The following is an 11,810-nucleotide window of genomic DNA, read 5'->3' on the forward strand; positions in this document are numbered from 1 at the left end:
TAGGTAGGTATGGAAGGTGAGTTACTGGACTGAAGGACAAATGGAGGAAGTTGGCTTGCTCTTGCACATTGGGCTTTGAATTGGGATTGGGAGAAGACAGCCCAGCCCAGCCCACCTTCCAGTCAAGCTTAGGTGGAGAACCATTTTTTTTTTTTTCCCTCTTGCCTTTTTCCTTCTCTCTCCCTCTCCCAACCTTACCCATCCCTCTCCCAACCTTACCCAAATGCTTGAACATACTGTAGTGGTACTTTCACTCAGTGCTAGCAGGCCCTTGAAGGTGGGCGCCCTGGACTCCCAGGTTGCAATCGAGGCGGGGGCGCCAGGTTTTACCAAATACCTGGGTGAGAGGTATCCATGCGATGGAGACGCGGCAGCGGTACTCTCTTCCTAGGACCCAGAGGAGAGGCTAGAGGTCCTTGGAGGGGTTCTCTAGGTTCCCTAAGGGGGGATCAGCAACCAGACAAGCCACTTCACCGTGCAGACGGTCTGGTACCTTGCGTAGAGGATTTACATTGACCAGAGGTACTCCCTTTTAGACTGTGCACGTTTACGGATAAACCTACCTAGCGTGGATGGGGAATGCAGAAGCACACCTAAGATCAAAGATGCCTAACTAACTATCTCATTACTCCAGTCTAATCCCGTAGTTCAATTGCTACATAACCCGTCACGGACAGCAGAATAGGGGATTCGTCGCCGTGGATCAATTGACGAGAAAATCCCCTACAGACAGGCAGCTTAGCGAATACCACGAGCTACCCAAGTCCCACGAAATGGAGCTGCCCTGGCCATTCATGGGTAGGATATCGGTTCGGTGGGTGCCCCGAGAAATGGGAGAGCGAGGGTGCTGTGCTAGGCTCCTGATAGGCGAGGGATGAAGCCGGAATGGTGAAGCGGTGGACGAGGGGCATGCCCTGGTCACAAAACTCGCTGTTGAGCGTCTCCATTTCCCTCACCTTGTGGTGTTTATACCCATCACACCCAGAAGTATGCATTCTCTTGCGTGCCGTATCCTTCGATTGTTGAAAAGCTGTAGCATGAAAGCGCCTGGGACTTGCAACAACGTGGTTTCTTGGTCATGCTTAAACTCAAGGATGTTCGGAACTCAAACCCAGATGGGTAGGTAAGGTATTGTCGATTTATCCAAGTAAGGTACCTATCAATCCGGGCCGTTTTAGGTTGTATGAAAGACTTGTCCTGCCTTCTGCCAGGTACATGATTGAGTGCCACCTTCGTCAGTGATGTGACTTCTGTTGTGGCTATTATTTGGAGTTAACAGCACATACTAATAGGTGGTTATTCATCGGCGGGCACCCGGGAGCCCGGGTCACGGCTCGGTTGTGTCGCGGCGGGCGGAGGACTCGACCGGATCTAGGCAACTTTACCAGGTTTGGTCTTGGTCCGTTGCTCGTACTGTAGGAATGGAGTGAATTGGAAGAGTCTTCCGTGCTGCTCTGTGGTGTTGCTGGGTTGTGACAGTAGCTTAGCTGAAAGAACCAACATGAACTTGGCCTGGCTAGGACAAGAAACACGCGTTGCCTGTCTGTGCCTTTAGTGGTTTGAGTGGGGAATGAAAAGATTTGTTGTCACTGTCGTAATTCTACTGAAGTCTTTTGCAAGCTCAGTGTGTCTGGTGTAGATGGTTTGGCAATGCACTTTTTCTGTTGGAACCTCCACCTGAGATTTTGTGACGAAGGATTTGATTGATCGCATATGTTGCATATAGTCGTATCTATCGGCCGCCATTTAGTGATCAATCGAGAAGTAAAGCTGGAAACAGTTTCCCGGACTGCCTTCTCTTTTCACAATGGCTTCATATTATTCCTTTCTTCCATTTCTCGTTTGTTCTGTTTCTCAAATCAGCATCCTTGTTCTTGTGTAGTCGTCTGCATGCTGCTGCAGCCCAGCCCACACACAGGCCAAGCGGTCGCAGGACGGACAAGTGGTGTGGTTGTGTTCAGAGGGACAGGGTCCTTGTCTCCCCGGGAAGTCCAGTCCCATGGAGGCATAGTCGTATTTTAAAGAGGACCAGCCTTGGAGAAAAGGTGGTGGCCTGTGCGGAAGCCGCTCCCAGCTCCCAGCTCCCAGCATCCATCAAAGCTCACGTTTCTTTCCAGGGAGCTCTTCCATGGATACAAAACTGAGAAAATTACCTACCTACTCCGTACCACCTAATTAATACCTGCTGTTCCCGACAAGAAACCTACCTTACCTAGGGAAGCTTCTGTATACCGAAAACGGTACATTTCCTTCGTTTTCAAATAGACATGCTCTCTGCCAGCCAAAATAGACATATTACAACTCCACTAATCGCCCAGCCATGCCCTGAGAGAAACAAGCATCGCCTAAGCACCAAGCTCCATGCATTTCCAGAGCCGCGCTTGTCGACCTCCCAGTGACAAGTGACCGGCATTGATCACTCATGGGTCGTCTTGGATCCAATCCTTTCCTTTCGGGTTCTTTCAAGGGACCCGGCGCTACTGTACGGAGTGCTAGGACGGGATTCCACACTCCTACAAGGCACGGCACAGTAAGTAACGTCTTTGGCTGTTGTGCGTTACGTCCCGTCTGCTCTGGGGTATCTCGACCCCTGTCACTTGCTGATCTCACTCATCGGCGAGCTTTTGATTCTCCACCAAAGTTTTGACATTGGAGGGACAGAGGAAAGAGAGGAGGTTGAATTTGGAGAGTCGAGCTGGTTGGGCACCAGACGAGTGGACCAGCCTCGGGAGGGGACAAGATGGAATCAGATTTCTTGTGCTGAAAGAATTAATGAGAGCGTTTCAGCGATTTCAGTTGTCACATAGGCTTGTCAATATCAAATAAATTACAGGATCCAAAAATCTAGACCAGACTGGCCGACCGAGTCCTCAATGCGTCAAAACCAACACCAAGAACGTTACCATCGTTTCTTTGCTTTTTATTACTTCCCGCTAACGATGTCCGCGGCTTTAAGACACGGCAAAACTCATTACTTGCTTTTGTGGCTTTTGGCGATAGCATCAACATCATGTTTTCCACTGTTGGGATGGAAAACGAGCAAGCAGACAAGCAACAAATCCCTTCACTAAAAATCAAAATTTTCCCAATACTCTGCATCCTCTTGGCATCAGCTAATCAGTCCACCACGTAATCTTCCAATCTTCCGAAACACGACTGCCTGCCATTCTAGAGAAGCATGCCCATGTCAAATGCTACATGCATGGGGATTGATATTTCACCCGTCTCGGTATTCCATAGAGACCCTGCTTTTTTTTGTTACCGGACTCGCATGCTTGACACAGACGAAGACAAGCTTCGGGCTACAGCCTACCTGTGCATACGATCACCAGCCACTCAATCAAATACGTGACTTGATGGATAGATCCATTCGAGTCTGGACACCCGATGCTAACACGAGGATCGAGAAACGGCGGCGCCACTTATGGTCTCTGGGAATTTAAGCGTCCGCGGGACCAGCGTTTATCTTACCTCGTCACGCCAGTCAGGGACCCCGTTCGTGTTCAGTTTTCACACAAGGGACAACTAAGGTAAGTTCACTGCTTGCATGGCATGGCAGCTGGGACATTCAGGGGCTGATGAGCCTCAGCGACCTCCAAAGACATGATGCTTGTTCCGTTGCCTCGGAACGAGCCCGTCTCCTCTCGGAAGTGATATCTGCATTCGCCTTACAGTATCAATCTCACTGCATCGTCCTGAACGGGAATGCGAGAGTATGCCACGATAACATGGTGCTCTATATCACGCTAAGGTTCGTCAGAGTTGCACAGACAATGAAGGCAGCATTTGGGTCAAAGTTTTGCCACTATTGAACTTCTCTCAACGTGGTCAACGTTCAATTGAACAATAACACGACTGGATTGGCTATATACTACTGTACTATGTAGGTGCGCCAAACACTCCATCGAGACCAACCTACCCCACACCCTAAACGTGCCAGCCGAAAGCTATCGTGAACGTCTCGATAGCTACCATAGTAGGTAGCTCACCAATTCCAGTTCAGAGGCCCATATTACAAAGTCAATAGGGTCAGAAAAGAAAAGAAAAGAACACTGAAACTTATTTCCAGACATGTCAGATCTCATGTTTCGAGCAGGACTCTGTGGCTACTTCTTGGCTCATGGCTCTCGGCCCTTGAAGCCATCCCGGATCTCGCACACCCCAATAATGTAGGACCGATTGACACCCCATGGTCACATTTTCCCGATCACACGTTTGGGTAATTTCCCAGTCTCTTCTTTGATCCGAAAACGCCATGGAAAAATTAACAAGGCTAGTTAAACAGCCTTAACTTGAGAGGGAAACTCGTATGTTGTCGGGCCGTTGTCATCTATGGGGTAACCAACGTTTCCCCAGACTTTCTATGGGTGCAGCTTGTCGTCAACCGAAAATTGGATATCATTGGCATCTGAACGACAGCCTCGGTGGATATCAGACCCAAGACCGGATATCATTTGCCCTGTCATGTTGGCCATGTGCTTTGCCGCCGGATGCTCCTCTTCTTGTTACTCTCTGGCACATTGTAAATGAGACCGACTAACTTACGGGTGTTCGATCCGTTAAGCCCAACCAGTCATAGGCCGTGTTATCTGGGTTACAGATTCATTCAATGTGCGGGGAGAACAATATCATACCCATCTTCGCGGGCGGGTGGGATTTAGCATGCGAACGAAGGTGGTAGGATATTAGCAGGGTTGAGTCGTTCAGAGACAAACTCTACCAATGGTTGAATACAGACTTGGACTATATGCTCGTACTGTAAGAGCCGCAAAACAAGGTTTCAATAGGGCGTGTTTAGTTCAATGACAGGCTCACTTGTACGCTTTGAGTCTCTGCCACCTCGCTTCGATCGGAGGTGCTGTAAAAACTGCTCATTCAAATACCCAAAAGTTCAGCTCCAACACTTTCTAGATATAGATGCCGACTGGGTCACGTAGCTCTCGTTTGCTCGGGTTCCGCTAGGCCTGATAGTGAAGGCGGCTGAGAAAACGTATACAGAATTGGCTAGAGCCGAAAACACCAGCTCCATGATCATGGGGTTGTTCAAGTGTTGCCTTTATCCACTTGCGCTCATGCCGTAGCAGGTTTTGGAGATCGGCGTTTGTGTGATGTACTCGGATCGTATGGTTGTAAGCAGAGAACTAATGATCAACCTCATTCATATAAGCTGATTTAATAAATCTCATGGTATTACTGGAAACAGAAGTCTTATGGATGAAGTCCGAATTAGGAATCAATGCACGTGAGGTCATATGACTCCAAATAGCCTAGACGAAAGCTTCTATGATACTAATGATAGAACAACGATGTTATGTAACGATCCAAGTGACTCTGGGTTGAGAACAAGGCTCCGCTGATTGAGTCTCGACCAAAGGCAACTCCGAATTCATGCTACTCAGCACTTAAATGACCAATAACAGCAACACCAGCTGCTCGAAACTTTGCGACTATTTCATGCCAACTCCTCAAGTCTCCGAGCCAAAGTCAGAAATCCTTGATCGTCTTCCGTGATCCAGATATCGACCCATTCTTTGGCCTTCTGGTACCTTTCATCCTCCTTATCCCAGGCTTCCTCTTGGGGGCGTTCGACATAGATGGTTCTCAGGCCACAGGCTCTCGCGGCCTCTAGATCGTTGAGGTGCGCTGCAACCATGGAAACTTCATGAGGCTCGAGTCCCAACTCGCGTGCAGCACCAGTGTATACGGCCGGGTTTGGCTTATAAGCCCTGAACTTCTCTCCTGAGAGGAGAACCTGAAAGCCTAGGTTTCCAAAATCGTTCAGGTCTCTGAGTAGCGAGACATTGCCATTGGACAAGGTGCTGGTTTTGTATGTTTTCCCAAGCTCATGAATACCGTCTGAGGAGTCATCCCAAGGTGTCAAGCGATGCCAGACGAGACTCAGGGATTCAATCTCAGTCGGGCTGTATAAGTCAGCTAGATCCCATGCCTTGAGAAGCTCGACTAGACTGTCGTGGTGATGCTGATCAATGGTCTTCCAAGTGTGCTTTTCCGGGTCAAAGCCTCTTGTGAACTTCCCGTATGAGTTCCTCCACTCCTGCGCGAAGCGGCCCCAGTCCTCTTCGGTGAGCTTCTGAACACGAGCTTTGACATCTTGGTTCAGGCCGGAGGAAGTCTTGCGATAAGCTCGAAGCGTAAGTTCATCGGTTACAGATGAACGCCAGTTGACGACGGTCCCAAAGACGTCAAAAGTGAGGGCTTTGACTTTACTAAGCGGCGAGACTGCTCCTGGTGACATTGTAAGCTTTTGGTGTGGGTTGTGATTTCTTTGTGTATTGTGAAGAAGTTTTGATCTTGTATTTGTGTGATTGTAGTAGTGTTGGGTGTTTACAATATCTCTTTCACAGGTACCTACCGCACGTATCTACAGTCGCCCGTTACGTCACATGATGCCTACGCCCTTCGTTGACAGCAGGCATAAGTATGATGGTGAGGGTTGCCGAGGCAATCAATGCGGGAAAATGGATATCGAAGAATCGGCGCTGACTTGCACTGCGAAAGTGAGACTATAAGGTATGATCATTGAGCATGTTGTTTGTGATCGTACAACAGAAACTTCGATGTTATCTAGGGTATGCCGAGTCGACGTCATTGAAACTAAACGCCTCATTGTCACTCTTCAGTCGTCCTTCGGGCTATTAGTTAACTTTTCTCTAAACTCTGGTACTTTATCCAAGATAGTACTCATTATTATGTTGTATTTTTGGGTGACAGAAATACAGTATTTTTACCGACTAAAGTCATGGTCCAGTGGTGTGGAGCGATATCACGAATTTTGTGTTGCACCAATTCAGTCAACTGAGGTAGCACATTAGGAACATCTTTCCAAGAGATAGAGAATACTCTTCCAAGGCAGAAAATGTCCTAGAATCGTGAAGAAAGAGGTCGAAAAGACCCTAAATATCATGATTATTGCTGGCTCGTGGAGAATTGTATGCGACGCATTGCATCACGTATACAGTACATGCCCCATTCAAGACCTGTAGGTAATAGGAACAATAGAAACCAGTCACAAAGAACAAAACTCACTGAGCAGAATAGATTATGTTGAACATAGTTTGTGACCACCGCAGACGTGATTCACAACCATTCTAAGGTTTATCCCACAGTTCCGAACTGACCTCAATATGGATTGACACGCATGTTTCCCCTATAACCATCACCGTAAACCATCGGCTTCTCAATTCCATGATGGACCGCCATTGCCAAGTATTCTTACATATCAACCATCGATACCGGATTATCTGGATTACCATCAGTAAACCTCAGACAAAGAACATGGATAAAACAATGAGGTCCAACCTGGCTTTTGCAATGCGATACAAACGATTATGCAGTACCACCGCATTGTTTGGCGACACCGCGTGATGCAAATCAGGTTCTACCACATTACCGCTCCATGTAGCTGTATTCGGCTCGAATTAGCAACGGCGTGATATCTCAAGCATGGTAGCCATATTACCACGGTTTCATCAACGTAGCCGGTGAAAGGATTAACACATGTATTCCACGTGAGGTGTTACAAGATTGCAAAGAAATCACTTATAACACCATGATACAATCGGGAGACCGTGCATATGAGTATATATCTGAGTATTTGTATGAAACACACTTAGTAGCTTAGGCTTAGCTTGCGAGTTTAGCAAAATCTTGATCACTGCGTGAATTCTCGTTGTAGAAGACCCCCCGGGCTTCTCAAAGGCCTTCACACAGTAGGTAGAATGAGTGCCACATAGACCGTTGCCAGGTAATGAGCTGTTTATAGCAGTGTTTTTTATAGCAGTGATCTTCAGCCTATGCCTCGTCGACCTGCAAGCCTGGAAAGACCAGGCAGGAGGCTACCTGAGTGAGACTGCATTACTAAATGCAACAGTGATTGCACAAAGTATTGCAGTGAAGTATCAACAGACGTATCCAGTAAGCCCGTGTAAGCACCTTGCAACGTGATATAACATATTTGATATAGCTCCCAGTTTACAGAGTGGGTAACAACCAACTCCTTGTCCTGCTTATCCTCAGTTGTTCAAGGCACAGAGGAAACAGGGAATCAAATGCATTTACAACCTCGTTGGCTTGCTTTACAAACTCGTAGTATTGAGGATATCTCGTGGATATGTGTCCACTCATTGCTCTATGCACCGATCAGATAGTCGCAAGTAGTTGTTGAACAGTGAGTTTTATAAGATTTGGGGAAAGTTCTTAAGAATTTTGAGCCTTCACAAGATCACATCTCAAGAGTTGAGTCTGGGACATGGACACGTTCTTCCTAGGAACATGGGCTTAAGGCTCCCAGATAGCAAAGCATAGCCAGCATGTTGCATAGGTATCGTTGGAGAGTTTGATGACCGTACGACAATGATGCAGTTTTCACGAGAATGTCTGTGAGTTGTTTCCTGTAGATTCATATGGATGGGTCATGGGTTCATGAGAAGTGAACTGTGATATCCATGCATATTAGTCTACGCATGCTAAACCGGATACATAATCCATGTTGAGCATGTACATAGCAGGAGACACTATGTATCAAGTTAATTGAGCTGCTTCTTTCTTCGCCATTCAACGCTTGATTGCATCGGTGCCCCGAGGTCCGTGGACCATGTTCATTTGCTTTTTCTCCGAGTCGTATCAGATCACGCCATGAGACAAAAAGTCAAATAAAGACCAAATTTTCACATTGTGTTATCTTTGCCGAGTTGCCTAGATCTATCTCGCCGAGATATCGATATGGCTTACCAAATGAAAATGAATTTTCACATGAACGAACTTCCTTGCAAGAAACCACATCTTGCATACGTAGTATATAATGTTACCGGCTGACAAACAAGTATTACAGCATCACGGAACGTACCCTTGAAGTACCCCCATCCGTCTTTGGCTGCGTTTGGACCAACATATTCTGGAGGAGGTGGTGATCATTACTTCCTAAGCGCTCTTTGATTTGATTGAACATGTACATAGTAAGTCTATCCTCGTCGTATATGATAGGAATTCTTCTTCCTGAAGGTTTCGTAAGAAAAACTCCTGTCAATTTGCGTCAAGTCGATAGTAAAGCAGAACGCTGAAATGAAACCCAGCAGCCTTGAACATACACCTCTCATTGAAGGGAATTTGGCCTGCCTAGCCTGCATAGGCTCACCGGTAAGTAGCCGAATACATGCTCCGTATAACAACGTACGTACATAGAATCGGAGTCTACGGAGCATGTATGTTGGCCCACGTTTCTAGCTGAACTCTCCATCACCCGGCAATGAAGCCGCATGTTTCATGTGGTAACGCGGCGCCGTCTTAGCGTGTGAGCCATGGAGGATTTGCAGGAACGAACCATCCTATCGGCGCCATGAACCCTTGGGCTTTAACTTGGTTAAGCCCAAGGTGTAAGACGGCAAGTAAGTAAGCTAGGAAGAAGGATGTTATCTTGAATGCCGTTTCCTCCAAAGAGAACGCCACATTATCGATGGCAACTTGAACATGAGAAGAGCTGCATAGTAAGAGAAAAAATGATAAGGCCGATGACGGAGAGCACTTAACGTGTCTCATAGACTCTGAGCTGCTTTGTTCATCAAGGTCGAAACGGGCCGCGCCTCAACTATTGAACCAGTAGCGGATGGGGCAAAGTTTAATGAGGTGGTTTGTACATAGAAGCAACACGCTGAACCAGCGTCTGGGTTTGACAAGTACAATTTTCATGAGTAGGTACTTCCATGCATGTTCGTAGGCCATTGATAACGCAATGAGGTAGTGCGTTTTATGCGGCGTTCTAGTCAGCACTGAAAGAGGACGAGATCAGCATAGGAATGGCTTGTGCTTGTGCTCGCGTTTCTGTCTCTGGCCCTGAATCGATGGGCGGCCTGTATTTGCAAGACAGATGGTGGCCGAAAGAGAGTCGGGAAGAACGGAGCAGCTGTTCGGTAGTTCACTGGCACAAGGCTGATCTTTGCTCTCACGGGAATGGCATGTTTCTCATCATGGAGACTCTATCTTGTGAAAAAAGGCCTTGATGCCTAACTGATTGATTGTGCTCTGCAGAACGACACGACATTGAGGAATATGTACAATAAATCGTACAGTCATGTTGTTGACCTCAATCAAAGCAAACAGTCATGCTGAGAGAATGGATGGGCTGGCCTTCGTTTCCGATTGTTGACCATGAACGGGTCAGATAGTGGTAATAAAAAAGCTTGCTTTTCAGAAGGCAAACAAACACCTTAATCAAAAGCGAATCCATTCAAAGTGGAGCAGAAGCCGGGGCCCTGAGCAGTGGTCATCTGGGGTGCAGCTCGGTAGTACATAGGTAGATTGTTTTACAATTGAATGTTGCTACCTACCTTATGCTGTGCATGCATCAGATTGATCAGACGCTTGCCAGGGTGTAATAGTAGATAGATGCAATGATTTCCAAGATGTGATGTCCTTGATACATACGGAGTAGAAAGAATTCATCAATGAGAGAAAGAGCAAAGCTAGCTCGGCGATCGAAGTTGTTCAGGTTTCGTCTTGATTGAGGACGGCAGCCCCCACTTTCACGAGCAGCCCTTGGGCGTTGAGCAGGGGCATGATTTTCGTCTTGACATGTCGGTAATTCTGTCCATACATGAGATAGTTAGACGTAGATATGAGCCCTTGTACTCGCCCCGACCAATATAACTCGAATTGTCGAACTGTCAAACATGTTTGCATTTGCACATTCAGCTAGTGTAGAAAGAGGCGGCCGTAGATTAGCCACTTCGACAAGTCACGCCTGTCCGGATACACAGCATCATTACCGAGCCCATGGCCTTGTTTGCCAGTTTAACCCTAGAAGGAGTGGTTCGTGCATTGTTCGTCCCGTAGGCTAGGAATCTTCGAGTACCATGTGTTGGACCAGGCGTTGGCCTTGATTAGAGCTATATTGTTAGCCTCGGAGTAAATTGCGTTTACAGCGTTGTCTCTGTGCAAGCATAAATAAGAACGATAAATCATTGCTTGCTCACGCCGTTAGCTTGTATCGCGTATATCACTTACGCCATAGCTCAGAAGCCGTTGCAAAGCTGTTGCTTGCTTCCAGACTTGCCGTTGCAAAGGAGGGGAGTAGGGAACTTCCATGCTGTTGAAGATCAACGGTTCCAGTGTGGACATCTTGGGCTTGAAAAGGTCTGAGTGTGATGGCTAGGGATCGGATACGATGCAACTCCGATCATACAGTAACTGCTTACATCGTAAGTACTCCGTAGGATCACCAGCATTCATCATCGGTGAGAAGAGAGAAGAGATTGGACATCCAGCAAGGCCAACACAAAAAGCGTGGAACTCCTATTCGATCATTGGATGTCCCTGGAAATATGCAGGGCCGATATTGCGGCGCCACAGGGGACCCCTAGGTCGTGCATTAGCTTTCCCGGGGAGGACTCTTTAGCTCATCATAAAGGGGGGTCCGGCGTTGGTCGTGTCTTGATCATTTAGCGGGGTTCTGCGAAATGTGTTAATGAGAAGTTATCATTAGGCGAGAGCAGATGAAATTTCCTCTTTGCGGTTGCTGTTTGAGGCTTGAGCTGACTTACTGTGTGAAACTTCAGGCGGCATGAGGTACCTTATAATAGCCCGGCAAGGTACCTTAGTAAATTGACACGGATCACCTTCCTTCCGTTTGCCGGTGTTGAAGTTCAATACCGAATATTACGTAGTACCGTTCCTGCTAGATTACGTGCCAGTAAACCCAGGCATCCAAGGTAGGTAGTGTTCAAATAAGAGCAGAGGCACAGCACTTGGAAGAGAATGTGAATTCCGATATTAGTAGGTACCTTGGTCGTACCAAC

The 11,810-nt window shown here is 47.2% G+C and overlaps 3 protein-coding genes across 11 annotated transcripts; 1 reads left to right on the top strand and 2 right to left on the bottom strand.

The window, feature by feature from the left end:
* Nucleotides 1-2,601: 2,601 nt before the first annotated feature.
* On the top strand, nucleotides 2,602-5,037 carry FOXG_19024 (uncharacterized protein). Of its 8 annotated transcripts, XM_018399196.1 has the most exons (5): nucleotides 2,602-3,530; nucleotides 3,590-3,713; nucleotides 3,761-3,976; nucleotides 4,070-4,219; nucleotides 4,278-4,823. In XM_018399196.1, exons 1-3 carry the CDS (start codon nucleotides 3,388-3,390, stop codon nucleotides 3,848-3,850), a joined length of 357 nt encoding a protein of 118 aa, XP_018240442.1. In that variant the 5' UTR covers nucleotides 2,602-3,387; the 3' UTR covers nucleotides 3,851-3,976; nucleotides 4,070-4,219; nucleotides 4,278-4,823. The 8 variants fall into 8 exon arrangements, with proteins under 8 accessions (XP_018240442.1, XP_018240439.1, XP_018240441.1 ...); XM_018399193.1 differs by having other exon boundaries at nucleotides 3,590-3,976; nucleotides 4,278-4,873; XM_018399195.1 differs by having other exon boundaries at nucleotides 4,070-4,823.
* FOXG_05294 (uncharacterized protein) lies at nucleotides 3,585-6,398 on the bottom strand. Of its 2 annotated transcripts, none has more exons than XM_018383497.1 (2): nucleotides 4,546-6,398; nucleotides 3,585-4,496 (listed from the first exon to the last, which is right to left on the bottom strand). In XM_018383497.1, the coding sequence occupies exon 1, from the start codon at nucleotides 6,254-6,256 to the stop codon at nucleotides 5,453-5,455; it is 804 nt and encodes a 267-aa protein (XP_018240443.1). In that variant the 5' UTR covers nucleotides 6,257-6,398; the 3' UTR covers nucleotides 3,585-4,496; nucleotides 4,546-5,452. The 2 variants fall into 2 exon arrangements, with proteins under 2 accessions (XP_018240443.1, XP_018240444.1); XM_018383498.1 differs by having other exon boundaries at nucleotides 3,585-4,493; nucleotides 4,546-6,388.
* A 4,414-nt stretch (nucleotides 6,399-10,812) lies between these two features.
* On the bottom strand, nucleotides 10,813-11,133 carry FOXG_19025 (uncharacterized protein; the record flags this gene model as incomplete). Its single annotated transcript, XM_018399197.1, has 2 exons — nucleotides 10,813-10,890; nucleotides 11,020-11,133. The coding sequence occupies 2 exons, from the start codon at nucleotides 11,131-11,133 to the stop codon at nucleotides 10,813-10,815; spliced, it is 192 nt and encodes a 63-aa protein (XP_018240445.1).
* Nucleotides 11,134-11,810: the final 677 nt, after the last annotated feature.

The sequence above is a fragment of the Fusarium oxysporum genome, chromosome 7 (genome assembly GCF_000149955.1).
Source record: "Fusarium oxysporum f. sp. lycopersici 4287 chromosome 7, whole genome shotgun sequence".
NCBI lineage: Eukaryota > Fungi > Ascomycota > Sordariomycetes > Hypocreales > Nectriaceae > Fusarium > Fusarium oxysporum.